Here is a 17,275-nt window from a genome sequence, read left to right as displayed (position 1 = left end):
TGCATAAGTTCATATGGATATATCGTAAGTATCGTAAAAAGGTTTTTAGATAACTTCGCGTAGAATGTTTAAATATCCCATTGACAATTTCATGACCTAAGAAAAATTATTTATGGAAAATATAACAAGATATAACTTAAACTCGAATATATGTTAAATAAGATATAGATTTATTAAATTTAATTTCTGGAAAAGAAAATTTGATTTCCTTATACTTACGCCGGTAAAAGTAGCTAGAGACATTTCAATCATCTTACCAGCCATCAATTTCATCGGATAATTAGACATAGCGATAATTAGTATTAAAGAACGCATATGTTTGGTCGAGAGATGATACCAATTGATCATGCATGATGCCTGTCCTACAATCTGGTTCTGTTAACAGAACAAATACGATAAGATTTAGAACGTCGAATAGGTTACAAAAAAAAAGAATGACGTCATACTTCATCAATAAGAAGTTGACCAATGTAACAGAGTATAAAGACACAGAAGGTACAGGATATTTGTAACGTGACATAAATCAGTACAGCCGCGATGTTATTATTCTCCCATTCCTAAAATATGTATATCCTATGTTGATGAAAGAACAAAATATTTTTAATGTTATTATCAGACTGTGAATGTTCACGCGGTTATAAAAAATTGGAGCGTGCAAATAAAAAATGCGGAATGAAGTACACCAATTGAAAATACATGTAAATACATGGAAAACCGGAAATGACACCAAATCTTAACAAACCTCATTCTGATCTCACAAAACATTACTCTATTTAGATTCCATTGCCTTGTTTGCATTCATAAAAATACCATTTCGCATGAACATCCGCAGTCTAAGTATTATTCGCCTAACTCCTACCATGAGAATATAATATCCCACGAGACAAACTAAACACGTACCACCCATCATTTCCGTTAGACAAATGTACTCTGTAATTGTTTCAATGTTCTTTAAAAATCTGCAATCAAGTCACGAATACAGGGCATGCAACGCATAAATTACAATAAACTCATTGCTTGTCCAATTCGTTTCCCAGTTAGAATAAATCATATTCCAATCCAATCGTTTCTATTCGCAAGAATATTCCACTAACCTCTTTATTTTCGTCTGATATTCAACGATATCCATGATCCTCCGTTGGACCATCGTGTCAGACATGTCCCTCAAATCCACCAGAGCCTTCATCTTGTCCACCAAGATCCTCAGCATGCTACACGCATGCAGAACAAAAAGAGCAGAAAGACCGCAAGAACCACTAATAACTGCGTAAATAACAAATCCAGCCAAAATTTGCACTAGAAACAATATTTCGTAATTTGGAGATTTTTGTTCGTCGAGTATTACGAAATAACTCGGACAGGGCAATGGTCTTATAGTAATATTGTCAGGAGTGACGATAGATCCTTTAAGAAGAGGGAGGATCGTCCTGTAGCATAAACCACCTCCGTACATAGTAATTGCAGCGGTTAGCACCACTCTTCTCGCGATTTTCGCTTTCGAGCGAAAAATCAATCGATTCTCGTCCGTGGCTGTTATCCAGTCCTGTTTCATCACATCCAAACCTTTTTGAACTTCGCTTGCCCGCCACAGAAGGATCGTATATTTGCAGAACTGCATAGTGCAGTTAATAATCGGCCCCATAAGTTTCAGTCTAATCTTGTTGTTTTTCTCTTTGAAAAACACGTACATGATGGTTGGTATAATTATTAAGAAAAATAGGAAGTACGTGAGAATATGTTCTATTCTTAATAAAATTTTCGACGTGAAGGAAGGGGAAAATGAAACGGGCCACGCACCAATTGCTCCTAAAATTGGTTTCACGTATCTCGTGGCGTATTTCATATCCTCTTCCCTCTTTGTTAGTTGAGATGTTTTTTTCATGGCTGAACACTTTGACATGACTGACCAGATAAGCGTAGAGTCAAATAAGAATTGGGCTTGATTCGATACGCTGCGCTTGCGTATGTGTGTAATCTGTTTGCGTATTCAGCATTAAATTGCAGTTATTGAACGATTGTATTGCACGGGGTAAAGTGGTTGAAATTACCCCGTTCAACTTTCCAGGAACTGCCTGTGTTGCGTTGAAGCGATGGAGGAGCTTTGTTTTAAGATTTCAGGAGATTTTTGAAAAATTATATGTCTAGTGTATATACATGTCGAGTATATTTTCTAGTGAAACAGTTGAATTATCGTGGAACTTTTAATATATTATAATTATTGTAGATTCTTATGCACATCTATATTTTGACGAATACAAGTGAAGAAATAGAATCTAAATAGAGGTTTGTTTCACTTATTGGAAGTTACACACTCACGTGTGTTCTGCTTGAAATATTTGATATATTTTCTCACGTTGTATGCATTATCGCACTGTTAGATTTTGTGTAAATACGAAAATATTCGCAGTCTAATTGTCAATTCAAACGTAGCTAATATTGAAAAACTGATAATTTAGAAACAATTTGAGCAATTGGTTATTTTCTTGTACGGGATCGTCTTTTTAGGAAGCCCTCCATTTGTTAATTTGCTATACCATTTACAATTAAATCCTTAAAAAAACGATCTTTATTATCGTCACCTCTAAAAAGATTTTAGCGTTGCGAATTACGTACGAAAATGATTCTACAAAATTACGTGTGTTTGCGGGAAATTAAAGTAGTTGCAAACAAAAGTTTTTTACTGTCTGCAGAGTTCGTATGGGTTGCGAACGATTACTACCGTGACCGTAGATAAAGGGAAACGAGTTTTACCCAGAGCTGTGTTTCAATTATTAAAATTCCCCGCCGAACAGAGAGAATAAACGCGGTAACGATTTGAAAATCGTCCATTACAGAATAAGTCGAACAATGTTACAGAAAAATAAAAACGTGCTGGTATCGGAAACAGGCGTTTATACCATTTTTTGTGAACTAACGTATATTGCATACCGTATTTAACAAGTTCCATGACAAACTCGAGGTATTAAAGAATACTTCGAGAAGTTTTTAAATATCCCATAGACACCTGCATGACCTGGAAGAAATTTTTACAGGATGTTGCAAAATTCGAATATACGAAATTCGAATTTCTGTGTACTTACATCCGTGAAAATGGCTAAACCGAAGATTTGCACAGTGAAGCCTATCTCGTAATTTGTGGTAAGTTGTTCGTTAAAGAAGATAAAATAATATGGACTATATATATCGGTCATACGGTAGTCTTCTATTTGGCAGAACGATTCTTTCTTTCAAAACTGTAATGATCGTCCGATTACATAGACCGTCACTATACAAGATAACTTTTTATTCCTATTATCACCCAATATCCAAGAAAATATACCCAAAAGAATTGGCGTTCGTAAGGAAAATGTGTCTATTTTCTTGAGTTGTATTTAACCAACTGTCCTTTATTTCCACCATTGCCTATCTAAACTCATTTATTCTAAATCACAACAGTTTCACTTTTTCAATTGTTGAAGCGCAGACCTTGGCAGCGATAATTTAAAGAAATTCAATCGAACGTTATAAAATATATTTTGGAATTAAAGCAGGAAATTATCATTTGTCACATATAATGTTTGTGACGAAATATTTAGATACTTTGAGAATGTATGATAGTGCAAATATGATATTGTGCGATATTCTACAGAAGTTTCAACTATAAAAATTTAATATACAAAATGATGAAAAGGTTTCAATTTTGTACAATTTCGAACAATTCGTACTCACAGTTTCAATTATTAGAATTCTGAGAAAAATGGAGGAGGCATCATGACGATATTAAAATCAATCATTTCGAAATACATTGACCAACTTCAAAAATAATTTTTAATTTCAAGGACAAATTTTTACTACCAATAATTGACTATCGTACACTATATATTACGTTTAACGAGTTCTATAGCAAACGTAAAAGTACATACTTCGTAAATTCAACTGTATCGTTTAACTTTCTATTCAACAGAATTTCGTAACACATTGAGATATCCTATCGACGCTTTCATAATCTGAAAAATATATTTTGCAGAACGCTCGAAGATATGGGATTCTAATTATTTTATACTTACATCGGTGAAGGTAGCCAAAGATATCTCTACAATATTGGCGGCGGTGATCTTTATTCGATAATTCGATATAATCATCACCGGTATTAGGCAGCGCACTTTCTTCGACGAAAATCGATGCCAGTTCAGCGTAACGGACGTCTGTCTGACATTTTCACTCTGTCAAAGGTAAAGTTTATTATAAATATCATAAATGTCACACTGATAGTTTAAATATACAGAAACTGATCTGATCAACTCCAGCGATCACTTAGTCTCCGAGAAATTACACGATTGATCATATATGCTCTACTAACAAAGTGAAGAATCATTAAGAAAGCGCAAGTGATCAGTTTGAGAAAATATACAAATATAAAACTACGAGAAAGATTATTACCAACGAGTATAAAAAACTATTAACAAATAGTTGATAACGTACTTCGTTGATAAGAAGTTGTCCAATATAACACATTGTGAAAACAATAAACATGCAAACCGTTTGGAACATGACGTAGACTATTACAGCAAAGGTATCGCTGTTTTCCCATTCCTAAATATAGAACAACACGTTATGTAAATAATTACGTTATTTTGCTTTTCGACAGAGCTTCATGGAATTAATCTATTTGAATTATTTACCATGATAATACAGTATCCTACCATACAGGTAATGCAGCTACCATTGAAAATCTCCAAACAACTTATATACGACATAATATGATCGACCTTGTCAGAAAATCTAAAATTAATTTGCACACACCATGCACTCTAATATCTTACACATTTGTTTTGTATATCTTACATATTGTTTTGTATAGCGAACATAAATTATTTCGACTCACTTTTTAACCTTCGTTCGATATTCAACAATATCTTTGATCATTTTGTGCACAGCATTCTCGCTCGTGTCGGGTTGATCCGATAGCTCGATCATCATATTCGCTAAGATCCTCAATAAACTAGACATATGTATACAAATTAACGAAGTAAGCCCCAGGGTACCACATAAGATCGTGTAGATGACGAATGCGCCGAGAATTTGCAGAGTGAATATTATCTCGTAGTTCGGTGTACGATGTGCATCAAAGAATGCAAAATGGCTTTGAGTGGATAACAGCCTTATAGTAGTATTATCCGGCAGGACGATTCTTCCTTTCGAAAGTGGGATGATCATCCGATTACAGAAACTGCTACTGTATAAAATAATTGCCAGTCCCAATAACGCTTTGTATCCAACTTCCGCATTTTCCCGAAAAATTTTTCGATTCTCTTCCGTAGCGTTTAACCAGTCGTTCCTCATCGCCTCCATTAATTCCTTGAAATCGTGCATTCGATACAACAGGAACGTGTATTTGGTCAGTTGCACCAAACCATTAATATGAGGTGCAAGCAGTTTCAATTGTTTTCTACTATTCGTTTCTTTCCCAAATATATATACGAAACTTGGAATCAGCAACAGTAATTGTAAGAAATAACAGATGAATATTAGACACCATTTCAAGATTGTTGCGAAGACAGAAGTTGGGACAAAGTACGGCCAGGCACCGACTATTCTTAAAAGCGGATGTAATAACCTTAGGGAATGCTTCAGTTCTCCCTCGACGTTTCTTATTCGAGACATTTTTTAGAGAGAGTAAATTTCAGCGAATGGCTACTGGCCACGTTGCGAACGAAAGTGACATTCGTCTCAAGAACTTCATCGCGCTTGCGTATGTAAAATATCGGCAGGGGATTGTAAGGGAGATGTAATTTCTATTCAGTATTTATAAAAGGGTATGGAAAGTGGTTGAAAGCTGTACTTATGACGAATGGTTTGCCTTCATAGAAAAGTTTCATCGTAATAACAACTTCAATATGTTCTCGTACGATGTATCCTTTCAACCTCAGAGGAAACAATTTTTACAGCGATGATTTGAAAAAGATGTTATTGTATCTTGTGAACGATTACATTATTTTTACAAACTTTTGACATATTATACACGATGTGTGTAATGAAATTACATATTTCGAGATATTACGATTCAGTTACGATATCCTACAACTTCCTAGCGAAGTTTTTTTGTAAAATTAGTAGTGAAGGGGAACAGCGATTATTGTCGATAGATACTAGTATTAGGTAAATATGAAGAGATTCAGTGCAAAATGAGAACAAGTTGTACACATATCCACAGTTCAGTTCACTCCTTCTAAGGAGGAAAACACCGTGGTAATAATATCAAAATTATCTACCGGATTTAGTTTTCAAGGGTCTGTAACCATTTCTAAAATTCGCTTATTATACATTATACCTAACCACGGCCTCAAAAACGTGAGATATTGCTCGGAATTATTAGTTATGAGTTTTGCTTGCGTTGCATAGGGTTCCCCAGTGGACAAGAAGCTTTATTATTACAGCTTCGGTTGCTGGAGAAGTAATCTTTGTCTACAACGAAAATTCTAATTAAATGTTGTGAATAATATGCTAAGATATTAAAAGAAAAATATTTATAGACAAATGAAATGTTACGAAATTTCATGTCAATATGGTTACGATATTTTATAATTATCTATAGAACCATTTTACTGATTGGGAAATCTACAGTGGATGGAATGATTATCGCAGTAGCTGAGGAAATGTAATACAAAAGTGTCCAGCACGTGAGAGGTACAACTAGTACACATAACTGCGAGTAGGTATCTGAGATTGTAAATAACTTCAAAAGGAAGTAGTAACTTCAAAATTGTCTATTTTAATTGCAGTTTCCAAAAACTATCAGAATTTATGTGACTTTCCGTAACACGTTCAAGTATCCCACCGACGCCTTTATGATCTGAAAAATATTATTGCCACCATATATAACAAATGTGATGCAGAAATCTAAATTCTTGATACGTACATCAGTAAAAGTGGCTAATGATATGTCTACGATCTTTCCAGCTGTGAGTTTTATCGGATAATTCGACATAATAATGATTAATATCAAACTGCGTGCTTTCTTCATAGGAAATCGATACCAGTTCAACGTGATAGACATCAGCCTGACATTTTCGCTCTATCAAGAATCAAATTTTCAATAAACACCACGGGGATTGTTGTATTTGTTTCAAAAACATAATCGATTACATACTTCGTTGATAAGAAGTTGACCAATGTAGCACATCGCGTAGTTGCAAAATATGCAAATTCCTTGAAACATAAGGTACACGATTATAGACGCAGCATTGCTTTCTTCCCATTCCTGGCATACGACAATAAAGATTTATAGAAATAATCATTGTTCTCAACGAAGATTTTAGGATCATTCATTCATACCACGATAATACAGTATCCCACTATGCACGCTTCTATAGCATAATTAAATATCTCGAAAAAGTAAAGGTACGGTGTGATCTCTTCCACGCTATTCGCAAATCTGAAATCAAATTTCGATCGATTAATGCTCGTTATTTTCTACAGTGGAACTCCATTTATTCGAACTCATACCTGTAATTTATACAGTAGAAATGCATACACATTGGAAGCGGTATACTCTTCATAAGAGTTGGCCTACGTTCTTTCTTACCTATTATATTTCATTCACATTGTAGTATTTCTTTTCAGATAAGAGGATTTGATCCGAGGGATTCCAAGTGGTCGGACATTAATTAAAATTTCCTTTTAATGAATAGAGTTCAGATATATGGAGTTCTATCGAATGTCACTAAATATAATTTTTAACTATACCAAGATTATACTAATTCTTACGTTGAACATTATTTAATTAGAGTTAAGATATAACCATACAATTGAATACGTATATCTAACACTGTTTTTATCTCGATAAAACTCAATATTAACACTACCAAAAGCACGTATTACTCACCCTTTGACTTTCGTTTGATAGGCAACAATATCCGATATCTTCTTCTGCACAGCTGTTTCGCTTGTATCTAACTGACTCGTAAGCTCGATCATTTTGTTCATCAGAATCCTCAACAAACTGCTTAAGTGCAAGCAGAGCATCAAGCACACACCCATCGTACTACACAGAATCGTATAGTTGAGAAATCCACCCATAATTTGCAGAACAAAAATTATCTCGTAATAAGGAGTAGATTGTTCATTGAAGAAGACGAAGTAAACTGGACACGGTAGTACCCTCATAGTCGTGTTATTCGGTAGGACGATTCTACCCCTCGAGAGTGGTATAATTATACGATAAAAGAGACCTGTAGTGTACATGGTAATTGCCACTGTCAACACCATCCTATGTCCAATATTCGCTCTCATACGGAAGATATGACGACTATCTTCTGTGGCGTCCACCCAATCGTCGCTCAATTGATCCAATATTTTGCTAAACTCGTTTGTTCGTCGCAATAGGATGGTATACTTGCACAGTTGGCTAAAGCCATTTATGTGTGGTATCATAATATGAATCCGCTTTTTGCCATTCTTCTCTTTCAGAAATAGATACAGTACACCTGGTACAAAGACCAACAGTTGTAGGAAGTAAGCGGAGACAATTAAAGCCCATTTTATAGCCTTTGAAAACGTAGAAGTGGCGGTGGGTTTTGGCCAGGCACCGATCAACTTCATTGGTGGATAGATGAATTTTACAAAATGCTTGAGGTTTTCCTCCTTGTCTCCTAACCGTGACATTTTTTAGTCGGATGAATGTCCCGTACATGACTAGACATGACGCAAGGGTAAACGGTGTTCGTTCCAAAACCTTTCGCGCGCTTGCGTGCATAAAATAATAAATCCAGGCGAACATAGAAATAAATTGCTGTTATTGAGACGATTACTGTACGTGAAGGGATTGCGATGTGCAATCTGAAATTCTTATAACCCAATGGAAAATTGATTGAAATTACACGTATGGACTTCGTCTGTACGGAGTGATTGCCCCTCGCCAGTAAAAAGTTATAGTTTAATACGTATCAATGTCGTATTTTCTTATACGAATAAATTTTTCAATCGTCGTGGGGATAACCTTTGCTGTGATAGTTGCAAAGAACTCAACGAAATGTTATGACGGGATCAGATACAATAATAGAAATTGTAATGTGTTATATATAATATTTGTGAGAAAATTACGCATGTTAAAATTTGATGATAGTGTAATTAAAATATTGTGCTATTTTCTACATAAGTTTTGCATACGAACGAGATGACTGCAGTAGCAAGAGAATATAAAAGGATCGCATACGTGAAAAGGGTACGCTGTATCAACTAATAGAATTCTCAGACTAATGGAAAAAGTTATCACGATCGTTTGTTAGGCTATTAACGATATGGAAATTAATCATTTCAAAATACATTGAACAGCTATATAGAAAAATAAAGAAATACCAGTTTCAACGACAAATTTTCACATCCTTAATAACACAATATCGTACATCATACATTTTATACAATTTAACTAGTTCTATAGCAAACGTAACAGTATATACTTGGTAAATTTAAATGTACTTTTTAACTTCCTATTAAAGAGTGCTTAGTAACACATTGAAGTACCCCATCGACGATTTCATGATCCGGAAAATATATTTTACAGCACGTTCGAAAATATGAAAATATGGAATTCTAATGATTTTATATTTACATTCTGAAAGTGAAAGCAGCTAAAGATACAACTCTGGCGGCGGTGATTTTTATTTGATAAATCGACATAATAATCACTGGTATATCAAGCAGCGCATTTTTTTCGACGAAAATCAGTACCAGTTCAACGTAATAGACATTAGCTTGATATTTCCGCTCTATCAAAAATCAAATTTTCAATAAACACCACGTGGATGCGGTATTTGCTTTAAAAACATAATCGATTGAATACTTGGTCGATAAGGAATTGATCAATGTAGCACATTGTGAATACAGTTTTATTGATTATTTATATCAGTTATTTATTTTCTCAAAAGATTTTATCCAATTCTGTAACATTTACGCTACTTCGCACATTTAATTCTAAAATATCCAAGTTATCTAATTTTATCTTCCTCGCCGAGACATTAATCGTGTAAGAAATGAATAACTAAAGAAGAGTGTAAATACTTCAACTACAATAGAACAAGTTATAACGTACACGATAAGATATAACACGAAAAACCTAGAATTAATAAAATCATAGAAAATCATAGAAGTGACTCTCACTGGAAAATTACTCGTACCGATTACTTGAGAAATCGCGTTAATCATATATTTGAAAGCTAAACTATATACCAATTGCCTTTGTGGAAAATAGTACACTATCTTATACGCTATTCAAGAAAAAAAGCTCACTCTCTGAGTCTCGTTTGATGTTCAACGATATCTACGATCTTCTTCTGTACAACGTCTTCATTTGTAACTGAATGATTCGAAAGCTCGTTCATTTTGTTCCACAATAAATCCCTAATAAATATGACTACGATGTTCTCTAATTCTCGACAGAAGCTTTTTCACCGGCTGCGTAGTTTGCAGCGGATGTGAATGAAGATTACCATAGAGATAAGCGTAAAAGGATAGTACTATGCACAAGAGGAACGAATAGTACACATATTTGTATACATATTTACAACGTAATCATTAAAGTACTAAGAACAATGATTCAAGGAAGAATTTAAACACATGTATAAAGCTTTCAAAAATATATTATATGCAGATACTATACAAAAGTTTACAAATTTCAGTAGGCACACGCTTAAGCGTCAAGAAACATGTAACTGTAAAAACTAGTAAAGTAAGGTACAGAATATATTATACTTCGATTCGATTCATTGCTATAATATTTTCAAGTGACATTATACCTTTTAGGTTTCATGCAAGATCGGTAGAATATTAATTAACTTTTCTTAGCATATTTAAATATCCCATAGCCCCTTTCATGATCTAGAAAATATATTTTGCAGAGCGTACAGAAATTTTGCGGCACTGATGTTTAATATGTACTTACATCGCCAAACGTCGACAAAGATACATCTATCACTTTGCCCGCCGTCAATTTTATTGGATCACTCGACATAAAGATTATCATTATCATATACCGAGTCTTTCTCACCGGGAGACGGTACCAGTCTAACGTGACGCACGTTCGTGCAAAATTATTGCTCTGGTAAAAAAGTTGACAACAAAGTTCATGTTATTAATGCTATTAAAAGTGGTGCATAATAATGAAGTGCAGATGTTTGTACAAACTTAAATTTTTATGAACACAATAAACACGCTAACTACTGCTGACAAACTGTTGTGTTCTTTTATAACTAATCTGCAATTAAATAAATAAATTATCGTTATGCTAAGAAAAAGAGGATTTCTATTATTCATTTGAATTAACAATAATAGCACAGTTTCCAAAATTCTAGTGTCCGTTACAACGTATCAATTATACCGTATAAAATATCGAGAATATAATACTCGTTATATTTAGAAGCTGAAAAAGGCCTGTGCTTAGACTGTATTTCTTCAATTGTATCTACAAGTATTATGAATTTAAAGAAATACCCGTAGTCTACCTACTTCATCAAGAAGAAGTTGGCCAATAGAACAAATCGTGTAGGAGGTGAACGTGAAAGTTGTTAGCAATGTAATGTACACCACTAAACCGACGGTATTATGACTTTCCCATTCCTGAAATATATTCTATGATTTATTTAAAAAAAAACTGACAATTTGACTTTATATTGCCCGTACCAGTAAAACACAATATCCTAGCAAACCGATAATAATCGTGCCATTAAGCAGCTCAAAAAAAGAAATGTACTCGGAGAGCAGTTGTCCGTTACTTAAGAATCTGAAAGGACGATGATACATGATATGAATATGATATTTGACACTTTCACTAAACAAATCCTCGGATTCGACTAAGAACTCATTACAAGAACGATTTTTGTTCACGTTGAATATTCTATTCTAATAGAGAATATAAGGAGCATAAGATTTTTCTATTATAGTATCTTCAATGTGGTCAATAATATCGAGAAAGTATGGTCCTAATGACAAAAGTTTTTATGGAGTTTTATAAAGGTTTACAATTTCTTCGACTTTAAGTTAAGACACAGATGTTCTTGTATAACAACGATTCCATTATGAGCTTTGCATTCTCACTATTGAAATGCGTAATTATCAAAGAAATCGAAAAATTAGACACGAATTGTTTTTGTTATGAGTTCTCCAATCTTCCACTTACTTTTTGATCTTCCTGTGATACTCAACGATATTTGCGATCTTCTCTTGAATAATTTCCTCGCTGGTATTCGACTTGTCGATGAGATCCATCAATTTGCCCGTTAAAATCCTTAGTAAGCTGCATGTATGCAAACATATCATCATCATAATCGCAATGGCACCGATGAATACTGTGTAGATGAATAAACCACTCAAAACTTGCAATACGAAAATTATCTCGTAATTCGGAGTGATCTGTTCGTTGATAAATGGGAGGTATGTTGAACTTGGCAATAGTCTTATAGTAGTATTATCCGGTAAAATAATTCTGCCCCTCGAAAGAGGAAGAATCGTACGGTAGCATAAACCTCCAAAGTACATGGTGATGGCCACTATGGACACCACTCTATCACCGATCTTCGCGTTCTCGCGAAAGAGTCGTCGATTTTCTTCTGTACCGTATAACCAATCGTTCTTTATCTCATTCAACAGCGTTCTTATATCGTTCATGCTGTTCAACATGATAATATACTTGATCAACTGGATCAGACTGTTGATAAACGCCGACAACAGTTCCATTTGCCTTCTGGTGCCTCTTGCTTTGAAGATTATATAGAAAAAAATCGGACAAATGACAAATAACGCCAAGAAAATACTAATGACAGGAATAACACGTTGAAATATCTTCATGCACAACGATGATTCTGGAGGAAGTGGCCAGGCACCTAGTACCATTAAAAGAGGCTCCACGTATCTTAAACTTTGTTTCAAGTTCCTCTCCCTTTCTTCTTTGTTTGATACTTCTTCTGTTTTAATCATATTTTTTTCCAATGTCTGATAGCTCGAGCTTGATTAGTCACGTGTGCGTGATGAAATTCCTTTCGAAGAGCAAGACCACTACCTCTTTCGGAGGGTAAAACCCTTACTCCTTTCAAGCGGCATAGATACGACTGCGTTCGCGTTCATAAATTTTTAAGAATCGCGAAGTGAGTATCGAATGGCGTCTGCCATCACATTTAGTAATCGCAGTAATCATTCTGCGAAATTGTACGTATCTTGAGAGTAATTTGGAGTTCGATTTCCGGTAGATATGGTGGAAACTTTTCAAATTATCGAATTGAACCAATGCATCGCCAGTAGCCCTTTCTACTGTATCCCTATAATCTAGTAGCTTCCTGGAACATCTACCTTTCTGCATATAATTTTCCATAGAAATACCACATATTTTATATCGAAATATCTGTATCCAGAAAATTATGTGTTTCTACAGTGTTTTGCGGAGTTTTGTTTTATCGTGATTTTCGATGATGAATCATTTTGTTAATGCTGGTTCAACAATTTTCCAGGAAACGTTTCCAGGAAAAGTAACTCTTGTGGCGACACATACTAAGCTGTGAAAAAAGCCCAATACCCACAACACCTAGGAAGTCTGAGAGATGTGCAATTGTAGTCTCTAAAATGTCTCCAATGTTGGTAGTTTATACGGATTCGCGATAACGCGTTGGAGTCACACACACATTCAAGAGTGAAGGGCAGTGATTAACACCTCGTGCTACCAAAACAGCTCCTGGATTCCGTCATGACGCCCAAGGACGCAACGGAACGTCCAAGAATGCAGGGCAATGACTAAAAATCTCAGAATATCAAGACGCTTCTGCGATTACTTCTCTAAAATTCCTAGCTCAATCCAGGCGAAACGACCGAGTCTGATAAGAAGCGAAACGTTTAAGAATGAAGGACAGTGGCCAACAATCTTAAACGCCGAAACTTGTTTCAAGAATTATTTCTTCGCGAGATCTGCGTAATGACGAGCTACCAGCAGCATCCTTCGTAATCTACGAAAGTGAGTGTTTGTCCAGAAAGCGACGAATATTTTGCTCGACACGTTATAGTTACGGTGCGGCTTCGAAATATATGACGACGCAAATAGATTTCTATCACAATCATTCACAGAAGCCAACTACTTCCAAATAGACAGTACAAACAATAGATACATAAATTTTAATATAAATTTTGCAATATTCGGCCAATTCGAAATTATATTACAATGATATACATTTTCGAGAGGATAAAATTTGTTTATTATTTATTGTCACTCAATAAGTTTCAATAAAAAAGATATAGACGTAAAAGGGTATTATACATAAGGGAGAAGAGCTGTATACACAGTATGTATATACATGTAAACTCCCTAGAGTTCAAGGGTGATAGTGACTTTCTTTGTTTCACAGACAGAACGACTTTCTTTGTTTTACGAGAGATTTTGAGAGACACTCGTTTCCCAAACGGACGGACAGAGAGCAACATCAGAGATAGACAAGATAGAAGAAAGAGTAATTATTTAAAATATTGAAGATTGACGGAGAAAGATCGGTAGCTCAGGACGTTGAAAATCGCTTCTCGATTTCCAGACTTCAGAATCGATCACCTGAATTACCATGTGATCTTACATACATATTTGCAGTTCGATTATTAAAGTATTACGGGCACTATGGTTTTGAAATTACCTGTTATCGTAGAATGAAGCGAATGATTTCATGGAGGACAGAAACTGCGCCGAGTTGGATAGCAGACTACTATGTCATTCTTGGCGATAACTGCTTTTCAACTGATACATTGTTGCAGTGGTTCGCGAAAAAATTTGAACACTTATACAAAGCTTTCAGAAATATATTACATGCAGTTATTATACAAGAAGTTTTGAAATTTCGGTATTTGCATAAGTGTCTGGAAACACGTAGTCCAGGAACTGTAAAATCTAGTAAACTAAAATAAAAAATATACCTCGGCATTCATTGCTATAAGATCTCTAAGTGACACTATACTACGCCTCATAAGTTTTGTGCAAAATTAATAAGACATTAAGTCACGTTCCGTAGCATATTTAAATATCCCATTGACGCTTTCATAATCTAGAAAATATATTTTGCAGTGCGAACAAATTTTTGCGAGATTACAGTCTTAATATGTACTTACATCGCTAAAGGTCGATAAAGATACATCCATCACTTTCGCCGCAGTCAATTTCATCGGATCATTCGACATAATCATCATTAGTACCACATACCGAGCCTGTTTCATCGGGAGACGGTACCAGTTTAACGTGACGCACGTTTGTGCAAGATTATTACTCTGGTAAGAAAGTTGACAACAAAGTTCACGTTATTAGTGATGTTAAAGAGTGGTGCGTAATAATAAAGTGCAGATGTTTGTGCAAATTTAGATTTTTATGAATACAGTAACCACATTAACTACTGTTGACAAACTGTCGTGTTATTTTATAACTAATCTACAATTAAATAAATTAATTATCAATTATGCTAAGAGAAAAACATTTCTATTATTTATTTGAATTAACAATAGTAGCACAGTTTCCAAAATTCTGGTATCCATTATAACGTATCTATTATAATGTATAAAATATCGAGAATATAATACTCGTGATATTTAGAAGCTGAAAAAGACCTCTGCTTAGACTGTATATCTTTAGTTGTGTCTACACGTGTTATGAATTTGTAGAAATATCCGCAGTCTACGTACTTCGTCGAGAAGAAGTTGGCCAATAGAACAGATCGTATAGCAGGTGAACGTGAAAGTTGTTAGCAGTGTAAAGCACACCACTATAGTGACGGTATTAAGATTTTCCCACTCCTGAAATATAATCTATGATTTATTTAAAAAAAGCTAATCAACTTATTTTTATATCGCTCGTACCACTATGACAGCATATCCTATCAAACAGACAATACCCGCGCCGTTAAAGAGCTCAAGAAAGGAAATGTACTCGGAGAGCTGTTGTCCGTTACTTAAGAATCTGAAAGGAAGATGATGGACGCTATGAATATGATATTTGATATTTCGTCACTGAACAAATCCTTGGATTCGATTAAAGAACTCATTACAAGAAATTTTTGTTCACGTTGCCTATTCTATTCTAATAAAGAAATCAAGTTAATCATTAATCTGATATCTTCAATGTGGCCAATAATATCGAGAAAGTGTGGTTCTAATAACCAAAATTTTTATGGAGCGGTTTAAAATTTATTCGACTTTAAGTTAAGACACAGATGTTCTTGTATAATAACGATTCCATTACGAGCTTTGCATTCTCACTATTGAAATGCGTAATTTTTAAAAATTAAATGGAAAAATTTTACATAAATTGTTTTTGTTATGAGTTCTCCAATCTTCCACTTACTTTTTGATCTTCCCATGATACTCAACGATATTTGCCATCTTCTCTTGAATAATTTCCTCGCTGGTATTCGACTTGTCGGTGAGATCCACCAATTTGTCCATTAAAATCCTTATTAAGCCGCATGTATGCAAGCATATCATCATCATGATCCCAATGGCTCCGCTGAATACTGTGTAGATGCAAAAACCACTCAAAACTTGTAATACGAAAATTATCTCATAATATGGAGTGATCTGTTCGTTGATAAATGGAAGGTACGTTGGACTGGGTAATATTCGTATAGTAATATTATTCGGTAAAACAATACTGCTCCTTGTCAGTGGAAGAATAGTTCGATAGCAGAAACCACCAGAATACAAGGTGAAGGCCGCTATGAACACCACTCTTTCACCGATTTTCGCGTTCTCACGAAAGAGTCGTCGATTTTCTTCTGTGCTGTGTAGCCAATCGTTCCTTATCTCCTCCGATAGTATTCTTATATCTTTCATCCTGTACAATATAATAATGTACTTGATCAACTGGACGAAGCTGTTGATGTACGTCGTTATTATTTGCAGTTTCCTTTTGTTGCTTTTTTCCTTGAAGAATACGTAGTAAAAACCTGGACTGACGAAGAACAACGCCAAGGAAATAATAATGGAACGAATAACCCGTTGTAATATCTTCATGCACAACGACGATTCTGGAGGAAGTGGCCAGACACCGAGTGCCATTATAAAGGGTTCCACGTATCTTAAACTTTGCTTCAAATCCTTCTCTATTCCTTTTTCATCTTTTGCTTCTTTTGTTTTCATCATTTTCTTTTTCCAGTGGCTGAAAGCTCAAGCTCGATTGGTCAAATGTGCGTGATGAAATGCTTACAAAGGGAAGCACCACTACCCCTTTCAAACGGCAGGCATACGCTTGCGTTTGCGTTTATAAATTTTTAAGCATCGCGAGATGAGTATC

General features: G+C 34.9%; 4 protein-coding genes and 1 long non-coding RNA gene across 5 annotated transcripts; 1 reads left to right on the top strand and 4 right to left on the bottom strand.

The window, feature by feature from the left end:
* Nucleotides 1-6: 6 nt before the first annotated feature.
* Nucleotides 7-2,818, bottom strand: LOC126869029 (odorant receptor 4-like). Its single transcript, XM_050625125.1, has 5 exons — nt 1,095-2,818; nt 860-959; nt 447-557; nt 220-375; nt 7-96 (listed from the first exon to the last, which is right to left on the bottom strand). The coding sequence occupies exons 1-5, from the start codon at nt 1,898-1,900 to the stop codon at nt 46-48; spliced, it is 1,224 nt and encodes a 407-aa protein (XP_050481082.1). The 5' UTR covers nt 1,901-2,818; the 3' UTR covers nt 7-45.
* Nucleotides 2,819-6,781: 3,963 nt separating this feature from the next.
* Nucleotides 6,782-9,340, bottom strand: LOC126869033 (odorant receptor 4-like). The gene is made up of 5 exons (XM_050625132.1): nt 7,865-9,340; nt 7,315-7,414; nt 7,130-7,240; nt 6,899-7,054; nt 6,782-6,832 (listed from the first exon to the last, which is right to left on the bottom strand). Exons 1-5 carry the CDS (start codon nt 8,641-8,643, stop codon nt 6,782-6,784), a joined length of 1,197 nt encoding a protein of 398 aa, XP_050481089.1. The 5' UTR covers nt 8,644-9,340.
* Nucleotides 9,341-11,188: 1,848 nt separating this feature from the next.
* On the bottom strand, nt 11,189-12,948 carry LOC126868388 (uncharacterized). Its single transcript, XM_050623748.1, has 4 exons — nt 12,152-12,948; nt 11,656-11,755; nt 11,467-11,592; nt 11,189-11,230 (listed from the first exon to the last, which is right to left on the bottom strand). The coding sequence occupies exons 1-4, from the start codon at nt 12,946-12,948 to the stop codon at nt 11,189-11,191; spliced, it is 1,065 nt and encodes a 354-aa protein (XP_050479705.1).
* LOC126869027 (odorant receptor Or2-like) lies at nt 12,878-17,147 on the bottom strand. The gene is made up of 5 exons (XM_050625123.1): nt 16,328-17,147; nt 15,844-15,943; nt 15,670-15,780; nt 15,106-15,261; nt 12,878-15,041 (listed from the first exon to the last, which is right to left on the bottom strand). The coding sequence occupies exons 1-5, from the start codon at nt 17,122-17,124 to the stop codon at nt 14,991-14,993; spliced, it is 1,215 nt and encodes a 404-aa protein (XP_050481080.1). The 5' UTR covers nt 17,125-17,147; the 3' UTR covers nt 12,878-14,990.
* LOC126869048 (uncharacterized) lies at nt 16,456-17,270 on the top strand. The gene is made up of 3 exons (XR_007690812.1): nt 16,456-16,581; nt 16,885-17,055; nt 17,138-17,270. It is a non-coding gene; the product is annotated as an uncharacterized LOC126869048 (long non-coding RNA).
* Nucleotides 17,271-17,275: the final 5 nt, after the last annotated feature.

Source organism: Bombus huntii, chromosome 8 (genome assembly GCF_024542735.1).
Source record: "Bombus huntii isolate Logan2020A chromosome 8, iyBomHunt1.1, whole genome shotgun sequence".
Classification (NCBI taxonomy): Eukaryota; Metazoa; Arthropoda; class Insecta; order Hymenoptera; family Apidae; genus Bombus; species Bombus huntii.
Note: the sequence above shows the minus strand (reverse complement) of the source record. Positions and strands in the feature narration are given on the sequence as shown.